Source organism: Mus caroli, unplaced genomic scaffold (genome assembly GCF_978045245.1).
Source record: "Mus caroli unplaced genomic scaffold, Mus_caroli_1 scaffold_18, whole genome shotgun sequence".
Classification (NCBI taxonomy): domain Eukaryota; kingdom Metazoa; phylum Chordata; class Mammalia; order Rodentia; family Muridae; genus Mus; species Mus caroli.
In genome coordinates, this window is record NW_028227273.1 from 8,637,735 (window position 1) to 8,650,716 (window position 12,982).

Genomic DNA, 12,982 nt, shown 5'->3' on the forward strand with positions numbered 1-12,982 from the left:
TCAGACTGAGCTGGGCTACAGAGTAAGTCTTTTTCAAAAAACAAAACAACAAAAACCAATCCAAAACACAAAATGAAAGGATGGGTGAAAAGCGTGTAAAGTAGTCCAAGAGAGGTCTGTCAGAAAAGTGGAAATATAGAGGCGGACACATATTTGCCAAATCTCTGCCCCTCCCCTAGGGTAACGACTTACACAAATTCCTTTTGGACCAGAGGAGCAGTCTCTCTCCTAGCCGCCCCTCCCCTCCCGCGGTCGCTCCGCCCCCTCCCGCGATCGCCCCGCCCGCGCCCCGCCCACACTCCTGGACCGGACCCTCTCAAGCTCCGCCTCGCCCTGACCCCTGTCCCGCCCCGCCCCGCCCCGGTAGTGTGGCTCCAGTAAAGTAAGGCGGGACTTCCGGCGTTTGAAAAACTTCCGGCGGGAACCGGAAGGTTCCTCAGCAGAACTCTCTTCTCCAGATTCGCCAAGCCCGAAGGTGAGCTTTGTGTCCGCCGTAGCGGCAATGCTTCCGGGCCGGCCGTTTTCGCATTTCGGCCGCGGTATTTATGAGTGCTCGTTTGGGAAAGAAGAATTTTTTTTTAAAATGAAGATTTTCTGTCTTTTAGCACCAGCGGTCTGTCACAGTCTACACTGTACATTCTCAGCACTGTCACCATAGCGCTTCCTCTGAACCGGCTGGTAGCGCGCATGGCAGGCGTGAGAAAGCCAGGGCGACTTTGGTTTTGTTTTGTTTTGTTTCACCCGGAAGAATCGGAGCTGAGGGAGGAATCGCTGTCAGTCGTGGCGCGCGGGATCACGCGCCTTCCTCAGAGGTGCCCTGGGCACAGAGGAGGCGCTCGAGCCATGGAGGGAAAGGATGATTGAGAACTCTGAGCAACTTTCCTCAGTCTTCCTTCCCACGTGGCAGCTTGTCGTTCTCCTGTGCGCAGGGAGGCGCAGGGCGAGCCTTGGTACCTGTGGCTCTCAGTTGTAGGACTTTGCCTCACACCCCTATTGTTGGAGCAAACCTTTCCATCCCATGGAGTCTCAAGATGCTCATTCATAAAAACACAGCAGGGCTCTCTCTCTCTCTCTCTCCTAGCGAAGGCTAGCTGCTGTCCTGCTAGATGGCTTGTTGTTCTTTGTTTTGTTGTATCTCTTGAGGGTCTGCCGACATTTGAAGCATCTTTTTAAAAATCCCCTCAGGGAAACATTTAGATGCCTCTAGAGTTGTCTCTTTTTTTTCTCCTAGAACAGTGGCTCTCAACTGTGGGTTGAACAATAATCCTTTCACTGGGGTGGAATATCAGAAACCCTACATATCAGATATTTACGACTCACAGCAGTAGCAAAATTACAGTTATGAAGCAGCAGCGAAAATAATTATGTGGTTGGGGTCATCCCAACGTGAGGAATTGTTTTAAAGAGACTCAGCATTAAGAAGGTTGAGAACTACTACCCTAGAAGTTTAAATGCTGTTTCCCCCTTTTAAATATTGGTGCGCACCAGTATCTTTGTGGGTTGGGTGCATCTTAACATGTGGGCTAGTTCACCTAGAAAAATCCTTTTGTGGCAGAGTATACCCAACCCCAGATCCCTCAACCTTGGTCCTAAAAATTTTAGCACTCACTTTTCTTGTCCACGTGTCCTTTCTTTTCATTCATTTTGTTCTGTTTGTCTGTCTGTCCTTTTTTTCCTTCCTTCCTAACTTAAAAAAAATGAAGGAGACTGAAGGATAAATTGACTTGGTCTCAGATGTTTGGGACTTACCTAATAACATGTTAATGTTTTCACTGTGAGTTTTGAGTCATGGCTAGGGACAGTTGCATGTTCTGCTCTTGTTCAATGCTCTGAAGACAACCCGCCTTTGCTTTCTGTAGAACTTTCAAAGTTTTGTTTTTTTTTGTAGTTTAAATCTTTCCTAGAACATGGGTTTGCTCTCAAGGAAGGCCTGTGTGTAAATCACTTCAGAGGAGCAGCTAGTTGTCTCTCTTCCGTTTACAGAGTGAAGGCAAGTTTTTCCCTGACCTGGTTTGAATTAGCACTGTGTCAACCACCAACTTCTTACTTATTGACTTATTTATCTATACATAGGATCTTACTACGTAGACCAACCTGGCTGGAACTCTTCGAGATCCTCCTGCCTCTGCCTCCCTAATGCTAGGGTTAAAGAAAGGTGTGCCACATTTCCTATTCAGCCCTTTTTTTTTTTACATTTTAATTTTACAATGGCAAACTGTTCATATGAAACCATATTTTCCTCTTCCCATAACCTGTCCTGTCCTGTCTGCTGCTAAGAGACTGTTCTCCTGCTGGCCTTTGTTTCCTTCTACACACAATCTCCCTCAGTTTTGCACTCACAGGACAGAGATACTGGGACATCAGGCTCCTCTTTGTGACAACTGCTTAAGTATTTCTGTGAGGTATTACCTCCTTTTTTAAGTGTGTTAGAGCCAAGGTTTACAATATTCCTCTAGTCCAGAGACTTGTTCTGAACATGCTAGTCTAATGCATTCTTTATTGTTTTGACATTCTTTAGGTAATAAATGTTATCAGTTTCGATAAACTTACTATCTTGTTGTATTATGTGATTCCTCTTGTCATTTGTCTTATGCCGAGCCTTTGACTATGGTAAATATTTTTAGTGGCATAGTGGCTAATCATTGATATTGCAAGAGGATGTTTGCTTTGTTTTAGGAGTATAGATTATTCCTAAGTCATTGCTGGCTAAGTTGATTGGCATTTGATTGACTCCTAACTTTGTGAAGACACTTTAATGTTATGAAAAGATATGGAAGAGAAAACATTTCTTATATTTGAGAAATAGTACAATAAATATCTTTGTAATCTGTTGACTGGCAGGATCACTATAAAATAATACTTGCAGAATACTCCAACCTTTAATTCTAAAGCAGACTTACTGACTGCCCTGGAGGGGCTTGTCTTTTTCAAGAGATGGTCTCGGCGTCATAAGGTATTTGAACATTGGAAGGGTTCTCTTCTGATCAGCAGGTTATATCCTGTGGGGAGCCAGTGTTTGGGCTTGCGAATGAGCCATATATTTTTCTCCCCTCTATGGCATTTCTGACAGCAGAGCTTTGGAGTGTTAGTTTTGAATGGACGAAATGATAAACCTACTCATGTCATGCGGACTCTGATTTGTGTTCCGTTTTTTCCCAGATGCCCTCATTGCGCAAAAGAACGAAAATACAGGCCGAGAATGCAGAACCCAAAGATGAATGCTCTTTCCTCTCTGAGTTGTAAGTATATTAGTGTCATATGTTGTTGGGGGAATGGTGACTATTTTAAGAGTAATGTGGTCTGTCCCGTAGACACTTAAGTCATTTGGGTGGAAGGCTTGTGTGTCCTTGTCCTTGCTCTATGTAACAACTCTCTGTTATACTTGTGCCATGATCCAAGAGAGAGAAAGCAGCTAACAGGTTATGTAATGTTGACCCTGCACAGGTGAAAGAGGGCAGCTGTTGTTTACACTGCTTTAGAGCAGAGCTCTCTCCTTTTTATGCTATTTTTCATGTGCGTTGGTGTTTTGTCTGAATGTCTGTGTAAGTGTGTTGGATCCTGAGGAACTTGAGTTGCAGATGGTTGTGAGCTGTCATGTGGGTGCTGGGAATTGAACCCAGGTCCTCCGGAAGAGCAGCCAGTGTTTTAACTGCTGAGCCATCTCTACAGCCCCTAGACTGTAGCTCTTAACCCATTTAGCATTGCTACTGTGTATAGGGTCACCTTTTGTTTTGGGGGCTGCCTGATGCTTTATAGGACATTTAGTGGCATCTGTGGCCTCTCCTAAATGTGGCAACAGTTCTTGATATGACAACCAAAAATGTCTTTAGATAATGCCAAATGTCTCAGAGGCTCAAAATCATCCTCAGTTGAAAATCTTTGCTATAGAGTACCATATAACATATGCCTCTGACATTTATTGAGAAAACAAGTGATTAATGTTAGGCCATAATAGTAATATAAGATAAAATGAAAGCAGGTCAGGGGTTAGGGAGCATACTGTATGGCCGTGGGAGGGGGCGTTTTGGAAAGAACAGTCACGGTGCTCTTTGGAGGATACACCGAGAGACCCACCTGAGGTTGACTAGTTGCTGTAGTTTGGATAGTTGTCGGAAAGATTGTTACTAGGGTAGTTATTGGGAGGTGGTGGGATGTTACAGAGTTAGGGGCTAGTCTAAAGCTCTTAGGTCACTCCAGGCAAGCTCTTCCAAGAGAATTGTAGCGCCTTGGCCTGTCTTCTCTTTGTTCCTGCCTCAAGATGTGAATGTGTTTCAGTACAGATGCCTGCCTTTGCCACCTACTGTCTTCATCAGAGGCTCAAGCCAATGGGGCTACCTGCTTTTGAAACTGAACCTCTAAGATAAATAAACCATTTATTAAGTTAAATTATGTCCGTTTGTGTCAGTGTAGTGACACAAAGCTCACAAATAAGAACTTAGATTAGGTTACAAATAAGAAAGCAGCAAACACACAGACCCTGAGGCAGCAGTGAATTGTGTCTGGGGAGTAGCAAGAACAGCATGGCCAGATTGGAGCCATCATGTCAGAGAGTGACAGGAAATAAGACTGTGATTGGTGGGATTTTAGGCTCTATGAGGAAGCGCTAGGACTTCATTAGAAGTGAGTTGGGAAGCTACTGGAGTGCTGTGGACAGCGACCTGATCTGACCTGATCTGGCTTATATTTGTAAAGCATCTTTATGGGTTCTTGGTGTGTAACAGACTCAAGTGTGAGGGTGAAGCAGGGAGGTTGGTGTAGGGGTGAGAAAGGTGAGAACTAGTCCAGTTTGGATAGACTCTTGAAGGTAGAATGGAAAGGACGTGGTGGTTATGGGCTTTCTGTAGACCAGAGGAATAGACAGGAGCATTAGAACCAAGAGGTCTGTCTTGTTGTTGGCAAGTTGTTGGTGATTGCTAGACATCTAGCTGAACACAGATCTCCAAGGGGAAAGAACACCTGCAGATGTAACATTGAGCCTTAGAGGGTAAGGCGTAAACTAGAGAGTCCTGAGGACTAAGACTCTGGAGCTGTCAACATATCGAGGTTGGGGAGAGCGGAGAGGGTCAAAAGGACTGAAGAGAGGCCTAAGGAAGGTGAGCTTTGTAGGACCATTGCCAGGCACTCCTGTGCTCTTCTGGGATGCGGGGATGAGTGTTGATAGCTGCCTTGAGCCCCTTCCTGTGTGACAAGTGATTTTGAGTGCTTGGGTTTTCTTCATAATAATGAAAACAAGACAAGACAAAACAAAACAAAACCTTGTGTTTTTAGCCACATTCCCATGTAAAATGTTAGTTAGCTGTTTTCTTGATGGGTGATTAGATGGTTGGGTAGGAAGATGCCTTGTTCAATTGACAAAGGAGGAGACCCTAAGTTTCTCTGTCTTCCCCTTGCCTTTTCCTTTTTCCTCCTCCCCTTCTTTCTTCCTTATTCCTCTTTTTCTTTCCCTCTTCTCCCCTTTCCTTTATTCTCTTTCCTCCCCTTCCTCCTCTGTGCATGTGCTTGTGTGTGCGTGTGTGCATATGTGTGTGTGCGCGTGTGCGCATGCTTGTCCGTATGCAGAGTAGGGGTAAACATAGGCAGAACTTGTAATCCTCCTGCCCTTAGACTCCCAAGCACTCCATGGGATATCCGGTAGAACCCGGGTTTTAGGTTATGGTTCCCTTTGGATCCACTGTTTTAGTGATTTTTGATTGATTTCGTTTTGCTAGTCTCAGGCTGCTTACCAGCTCTGAGAAGAACTTTTTGATGATGTCAGTGGTTTGCCCCGCCATCATTATGTTTTCCTGGGACATAGTTCAGCTGAGAAGTCACCCAGTCTGGTTGTGGCCTGTCAGCAGGCCTGAGAGCTCAGAAAGCTTCACCGACTCAGCTCAGGTTCTTCTCCCACGCACTGACCTCCTTGGGGGCGGGGGGGGTGGGGAAACAGAGGCCCAGATGCGCTTGCTTCCTCTGCTCTTTTGGGAGTTTGATTCTTGGTCAGAAAGGCAGTGTAGGTTTTCAGTCTATTCTGGTGCATAGGTCTATGTGAAAGGAAAAGGAGGTCAATAAAATAGTTGAGGGTCTTGGTGCTGGCTTGGTTTTTATGCAGTGTGGGGTGTTTAAAAAACTCTTTCTCAGTCCTTTCATTGGTTTGAATAACTTAGTACATTTGAAATGGATTTGGTCGGCATTCAGGAACGTGAGTGCTTTTTACTGTTAAGATCGAAAGGCTCACAGTGGGGTGACATGACCCAGTAAGTTACTTAAGGTAATGATGGATTTTCTGTGTCCTGACAGTAGGTGTTATGCTCGTCAGGTCAGAGAAGGAGAGCAGACCTGTGAAGAGTGTGTGTTGTAGGAAGAAGGCACTTCTCTGGGTCCCCCATCACCTGTTCACTTCTTAGCACTAATTGTTTATGTTCTGTGGTCATATCACTCCTTTTATATTGCATATTTCCAGCTATCATTTATGAAGCATGCTTTTGTTTTCTCCTGGAAGTTCTTCTGTTGATCCGCTTCTAGGTCATCTGGCTCTGAAGAAGAGAACAAGGACGACAGCATTTGGGAACCTCAGAAGAAAGTTCCCAGAAATCGTAGACAGCCTGCTTCCAAGAGATCCAAACGGAAGCAGGGGCCCAGGGCGAAGAAGAGCTCCCAACAGGTGGATGACGAATCAAAAGATGTGGCTGTTAAGGAGGAGTTGGTAGGTGGTGTTGCTCTCTAGATGTGGGGAAGACCCAGTGCTTTTCACATGGGAGGGACTGTTTCTTTCTCCTTACAGGGAGCGGGACAGAACATGTAAATGACACAAACTTCAGGGCACTGGTATCCCTGGTCACAGTCTCAGGAATACTTAACTACTGCAGCAACTGTTCTCTTCTCTGAGGAGGTGGGCTAGGTGTGGAAGTGGTAGTTTGGATGGTGGTGTCAGCAAATATCTGTGTGTATTGTTATCCAAGCAGCACACTCAGTATTTCCCCCTGAAGATCTCACGGGATGGGTACGGCCACTGGGAGTGCTGTAGTTGCCATCCTGATTTTACAGATAGGAAAGCTGAGGCAGGGAGTGTTAAGTGACTCTCCTGGAACACAGATAGTGAGTGATGGGGCTGGGCTTCTGAGTCAGCACTTCAAAAGCCAGTATACCTCTCAGGGGTACTTTTATATCAACCATGCTTGCCAGAGCGATGTGTATCCACAGAGTGCTGGTTTAATAAGCAATCCTTAGAAACAAGCATCACTTGAAGCTTTTAGGGGCAGCACTTTTCTTCTCAGAGGCTGAAGTAGGAAATTAAATAGTTAGAAACTTGCTTGATGAGTATGGGCCGAGAATAGAAATTAGACAGATCAATGTGGGCTTATTGATTGCCTCCTGTGGTCTTGGCTATGGTCATCACAGTGACACTTGCAGGTTGTAATGGTGTGGAGTTAAGATAGTCTGCAGCAGTCATCTCCCAGCAGGCTCTCTGGTTACTGGGGCTGAAACATTCAGAGTCTATTTGTTGATTTTTTTTTTTTTCCTTTGTCTTATTATAGGTAGAAGAAGGCTGATCATACTTGGTCTTTTGTGCATTCCTTTTCTTTCTCTTAGACAGCTTCCTTTAAGATGGACACATTCTTTAGTTATGCCAGTTCATTTGATTAGATTGTGAATTGTAGACCTTGCCATTGTATCTTCCTGTCTCTGCTTGGATCCATTATGTTTTGAGCAGGTGTACTGCTCAGAGGGTGTTACTGTGTGTTTCATGTACACATGTGGTAGCTGGCGTTGGGCTAGGAAGGGTCCTTAATGTGGCTCTCAGTGCTCATCCTCAGTCATTCTTGAGAAATCCCTGATAGAAGTTTAATTTTGACTGAAACATTATTGGGAGCTGTGTTTGTGCCGCCTGTGTCACTTGAGGGATGGACAAGCCAGCCTGTGACTGCAAACTTCTCAAGGGCAGCTCTTTGCATTATTGCCACTATCTTGAGTGCTAAGATGACCATCAGGTAAAGTGACATTGACAAGGAGCAGAGATTGCTTCCTGGGTACCTGTGTAGGCTCCTGAGCAGCTTCCTCTCAAAGAAAAGGATGTCATGGTGCCATACATCTGTTATCCTAGCACTTGGGAAGCTGAGGCAGGAGAATTGCTCTGAGTTCAAAGTTAGTCTGGGCTCCACAGTGAGTTCTAGGAAGCCAGGGCTATAGCATGAGACCCTATCTCAAAAAGCGGAACAAAAGAAAGCCTCATGCATTTGGCTGCTGTTGCTCTGTGTCCAGTCCTCTGCCTCCTGTCTGAGCAGGTAGGAGTGTAGTCTTCTGAATTTCACAAGCATGTAGATGCGTTTCTTCTCCCTCTGATTGGTTGGTTTGGTTTTTATTATATTTGTTTGTCAATTTCTGAATTTATTTATATTTTTAAGTCAGGTCTCATGTGGCACAGGCTGGCTGTGTAACTGAGGGTAAGCTTGACTTTCCAGCCCACTCGCCTCCACCTTCCAGGTTCTGGGCTTACAGGCGTGAGTTACCATGCCTGGTCTTCATGAGGCGCTGGGATCAGACCAGGGTTTTGCATCTGCTCGGGCAAGCACACTCTCCAACTTGTGCTGCATCTCCAGCCGTGGCTGCAGCTTACTTTTGGTTTTCTGGCACATGTAGACGCATCATTTACTTTGTTTTGTGAAATTAAACTTTATTTATAAGTCGTCCACATGCAGTTGTAAGAAACACCAGGAGGGGCTCTAGGTACTCTTTATCTGGTTTCCTCCAGTGGTAAGATTGGAGTGTCTCATGTAAGTATAACGACCAGGATATTACCATTGGTAAAATCCTCTGTTCACTTAGAGTGCTCTGGCTTTCCATGTGTTATGTGTGTGTGTGTGTGTTTGTATTTAGCACTGTGCAGTTTTATTACCTGTGTGGGTTTGTGTAACTATCAAAAGGACCTCTTACATTGCCCTGGCATATCTACATCATCATGTTCCTTCACCCACGCATCTCCGACCCCCGTGAGCTCCTCTGTGCCTTGGATGGTTATGTAAATGTGCTCCTATAGTGTGTAACTTTGGGATGGGGCTGTCTCAACTTAACATGGTTCCTTTGAGATTCATTTAAGTTGTTGCATGCGTTGATAATTTGTTCTTTTTCACTTCAGAGCAGCATACCAGGGCAATTGGTTTCTAATTTTGAAATTCTCATGCTTTCTCTTTGTGACTTTATAGAACAGCCCGGTGGCTATTGTTGATGCCGATTTGGAAGAGAAAAGCCACAAGTTGCATACGACAAAGACTCTTAAAACTGCAGCAAAAAAGCAAAAAAAACCAGTTCCAAGGGCCAAAAAAAGGTTGAAAGTTGATGAGGAAACCAGCCAAGCCAGCCCCTTGGAGGGTGGAGGCAGTAATGTGGAGACCCCCTCAACAAGCGCCTGTGGAAACGTGTGCAAGAAGGAGGAGAGCGAGGACAGCTTCACGTTTGGGCAGTCCCCGGTAAAGAGGATCAGGACTGAGTCATGTCCTCAGGGGAGGCCGGCCAGGGTTCCCGACGGTGCCAGCGACATTAAAGAGGAGGTAGAAATGAACTGGGACATAGTACAGGTGAGTACAGCCTCGTGTCACCTGTGTGCTTTGAGTCCTGGACTGGCGAGTTCACCGTGCTCACCACGGGGCGTGCTGGCAGTTTGGAACTTTCCGTTTGTCAGTGATTTCTGGAATCAAGCTTTGACATCTGTTTCTTTTCTTGGCTATACTATTTGTAGTCTGGCTTATCATCATCAGCTCTTTTCTGCTAGTGTGAGCTGTCCCATCAGTTAAGAAAGGTGGTTGTTTCTGTACATCACAGTGTAGATATTTCACACCAACAGATGGGGCCCTTAAAGGCTCACTGCTACATTTTAATTTTGAGTGCAGATTGTATTCTCCATACATGATTAGGTCATTGGCTACTCGTGCATCAAGTATATTAGGAATAAGACCCAGGAATGTTTCGAAGACAAATTCTTTAAGAATTATAACTTGATCTCTCCCAGCTTTCCATTCCTGTCCCTCTGCCTAACCACCTTTGTAGCTGCATGGGGTGTGGCAGAGGAGACTAGCAGGCTGGAGACTAGCAGGCTGGCTATGAGCAGCGAGCCTTAACTTCGTGTGCTCCAACACATTCTGGGCCAGTTCAGGCTACACCCCCGTGACCTTCTGACCTACCTGTCCTCTCCTTTGCTATAAATTGCTGTTATAGAGCCCAGGACTTCTGGGGGTTCTAAGACTGGGACTCTGTGACATCTTTGCTGTTCAGAGGGCCTTGTTTTAGGCCATGCTGCTTTTTCTGTTACCTAGAGTTTGTCACTAGTAGTTTTGAGTTGTTATGTTTCTTCTCTTTGGCACACTAAAGAATGCTGTCTTATAGCTCTCTCTTTTTGTTTTTTATTTTATTTTATTTTATTTTTTTTAAGCAGAGAGTCATTGAGAAACAGTTTAAATTGTAGTGAGAGTTCTAGAATTTTGGTTTCTTTAAAAAACATAGAGCTATTATAAGAATGAGTTTTGTATTAATCCCAGGTGTGCACTGTCTGCAGCAGCTGACTGTGATTTGCCTCATGCTCTAGCCAAGGCATGATTTTTGCTAGCTGTAGATAGTTTCTGCAATCATGTGACATTTGGAATTCTGGGAACTTTTCAGAGAGTATATAAATGATAGAGCCCTGATAAGTGAAGTTGGGGTCGGTTGGTCGTTTAGGGAGGTTGGTCGTGGTTTGTTAGTAGCTATGCTCAAAGAAGAAACAAAAGGAAAGAAAATAGATTCAGGGATCTCTTTCTCTCCCTCTCCTCCCTCTTGCCCTTCTTTCTCTCTCATCACTAGTGATAGGAGGTGAGAAAAAGGATGATAAAAAGAACCCACAAGGTTCAAAGACCAGTCACAGTAAACAGCTATCTAAGTCTTCCTTTGCTTTCAGATCCAGGAGCGCTGTTTTCACAGATCAGGCAGGTCACAGGCTGCCCACATGGAAGTCACTCTTCAGATTCTCTTTAACCTTCACCCTTGGCTCAGAGCTGCAGGGTGGTGGGCATGTGTCAGCTCCCTCGCCTTGCCCTTTATTAGTGCCGCTACACTAAGGTGGCTCCACCTCTGGCTGCTGGCAGTAATCAGGAGGAATAGAGGAGTTTCAAAGTTTGAAACCCTCTGAGCTTCCAGACATAATCCGTTTTTCATAGTGCAGGGCTGCCTTCTCCAGGCACTTTGCTTTATGCTCTGTCCCCTACTCTTTGTCATGGACAAAAAGAGGAATATAGCCCAACCCTAGAATTTTTCTCCAGATTACAAGGGATACAAGGGGAAAAAACCCTTTCTTTTTAAAAATAATGTTACATTTGTTTAGTAGAGTGTTTGTGTGTGTGTATGTGTGTGTGTGTGTGTGTGTGTATGAGAGCAGGGGGAGGGGAGTTCTGTGAGAGTCCTGTAAGTCAGCTACCTAAAACAGTGTCCTTCAGGGTTGAGCTTTTGATGAGATCATGTGTCTTTAAGGTAGTATGGCAAGAGACAGCTGTGAAGAATGTAAAGCTATGAATCTTGGTGAAGACTGGGCTCACAGTTGTTTGTTTACAGGTCTGTAAATGATGAAAGGTAACAATCTTTGCCGTTCATTTATGAACTAGGCTCCAGAGCACACGCGTTAGTGTTTATCTTTATTATTACGGCACATTTGAAGAAGTAACTGGGAAATCTAAAAAGTTAGTTATAGTCAGCAGAGCAGACAGAAGCAGTCTTGTTTTCATAATAGGAGCTAAAGAGAACCCATCTAAAACTTACACATTTCTGACGGCCAGTTCAGTATAGGATCCCATAGGCTGGCTCTTTCCCATGGCCCTGCTAACCCCTGCCTTGGCCTTCTGGTCTTCTGTTGAGGTTAGCTTTTCAGGAACCTCATCATCCTGTGTGAAGAGGGCAGACTGCACACTGCACAGCCTATGCTTGTTTAGTGTTTAGACTTTACCTATGAACATAGTTTGTGTGTAATTCCTGGCCAGCAGCTGAGGATGCTCTCTTCAGCGGAAGCAATGTATCCATTTTCATCTGTCTCCCAAACTGTGAATGTATGGTTGCTATGGGAAGTTTGTCCTGGTTAAAGCCCCTGATGTCCCACGTAAGTATGTTAGTAAAAACTGAAAAGCAAGCAGCACAGTCAGTTGGGATTAAACCGTGCTGAAGTTGTGATTGCTGTGATACGGTTTCTTTATTTTAAGGATGAGCCTGGGCAGGTGCAGTGGCTTTGTGGGTCTAAGTAACCTTTCCTAAATTAGGGAGAAAAGCAAGCAGAGCCTTTTTGTTAGCTCTTCCCCTTTGTTTCGAGAGACAGTAAGAGACGATGTAGGTGAAACAGCTATGTCCAGGAAGGCAGAAGTCGGAACGAAGTGGAAAGGGAGCCAGTGTCTGAGCTGGCAGCCTCACTGCCGCTCTGCACTAAGTGTAGATGTAGCCTGTTTGCTCTGGGAGACATGAACTAAATTAAAATGTTGCTTTTTATTTATTTTTTAGTTATTATAACCTAGTTGGTAGAGTTGTTAGAGGCTTTAAGCCATCAGCAAACTTTGATGTATTACAGACATATGTGCAGTTGCCCAGGATGTCCAGAAGTGTGACCAAACAACTTCTGGGCTGTGAAGAACAGCAGCCTCCCCTTCATACCTCTTTCCTCTTTTCTGATTTCTGCCAGTGTATATTGTCCCCACTTACGTCTTTACATAAGCGTTTTATGTGACATAGTGACATAATCAATTCTTTGGGTCAGGTGGTAGACAGAGTCAGCAACTTTTCAGAAAGGAGCTGTTTAGGTGGCTGCTTGGGGATGATTCTGACTGAACAGAAAATTCTCTTCTATTCATTAGCGAGTCATTGAACTGGAGGTTAGCTCTTTTAAAAGTGCAGGTGTTGCTGGGTGATTAAAGTGGCAGTGGATTTGCTGATGCCCAGATGTTTTCTTTCTCACTGAGCAGAGGGGAGTTTTCCCTGTAAGAGATCACTGGGACACTGGGGA

The 12,982-nt window shown here is 44.8% G+C and overlaps 1 protein-coding gene across 2 annotated transcripts in view; it reads left to right on the plus strand.

Moving 5' to 3' along the window:
* The first annotated feature begins 422 nt into the window (after positions 1–422).
* Srbd1 (S1 RNA binding domain 1) overlaps positions 423–12,982 on the plus strand; it is a 172,882-nt gene continuing 160,322 nt past the window's right edge. For both annotated transcript variants that reach the window (XM_021186295.1, XM_029471564.1), the window contains exons 1-4: positions 423–475; positions 3,160–3,239; positions 6,502–6,682; positions 9,180–9,551. In XM_021186295.1, coding sequence (XP_021041954.1) covers positions 3,160–3,239; positions 6,502–6,682; positions 9,180–9,551 — 633 coding nt within the window. In that variant the 5' untranslated portion in view covers positions 423–475. The remainder of the gene's footprint in view (positions 476–3,159; positions 3,240–6,501; positions 6,683–9,179; positions 9,552–12,982) is intronic.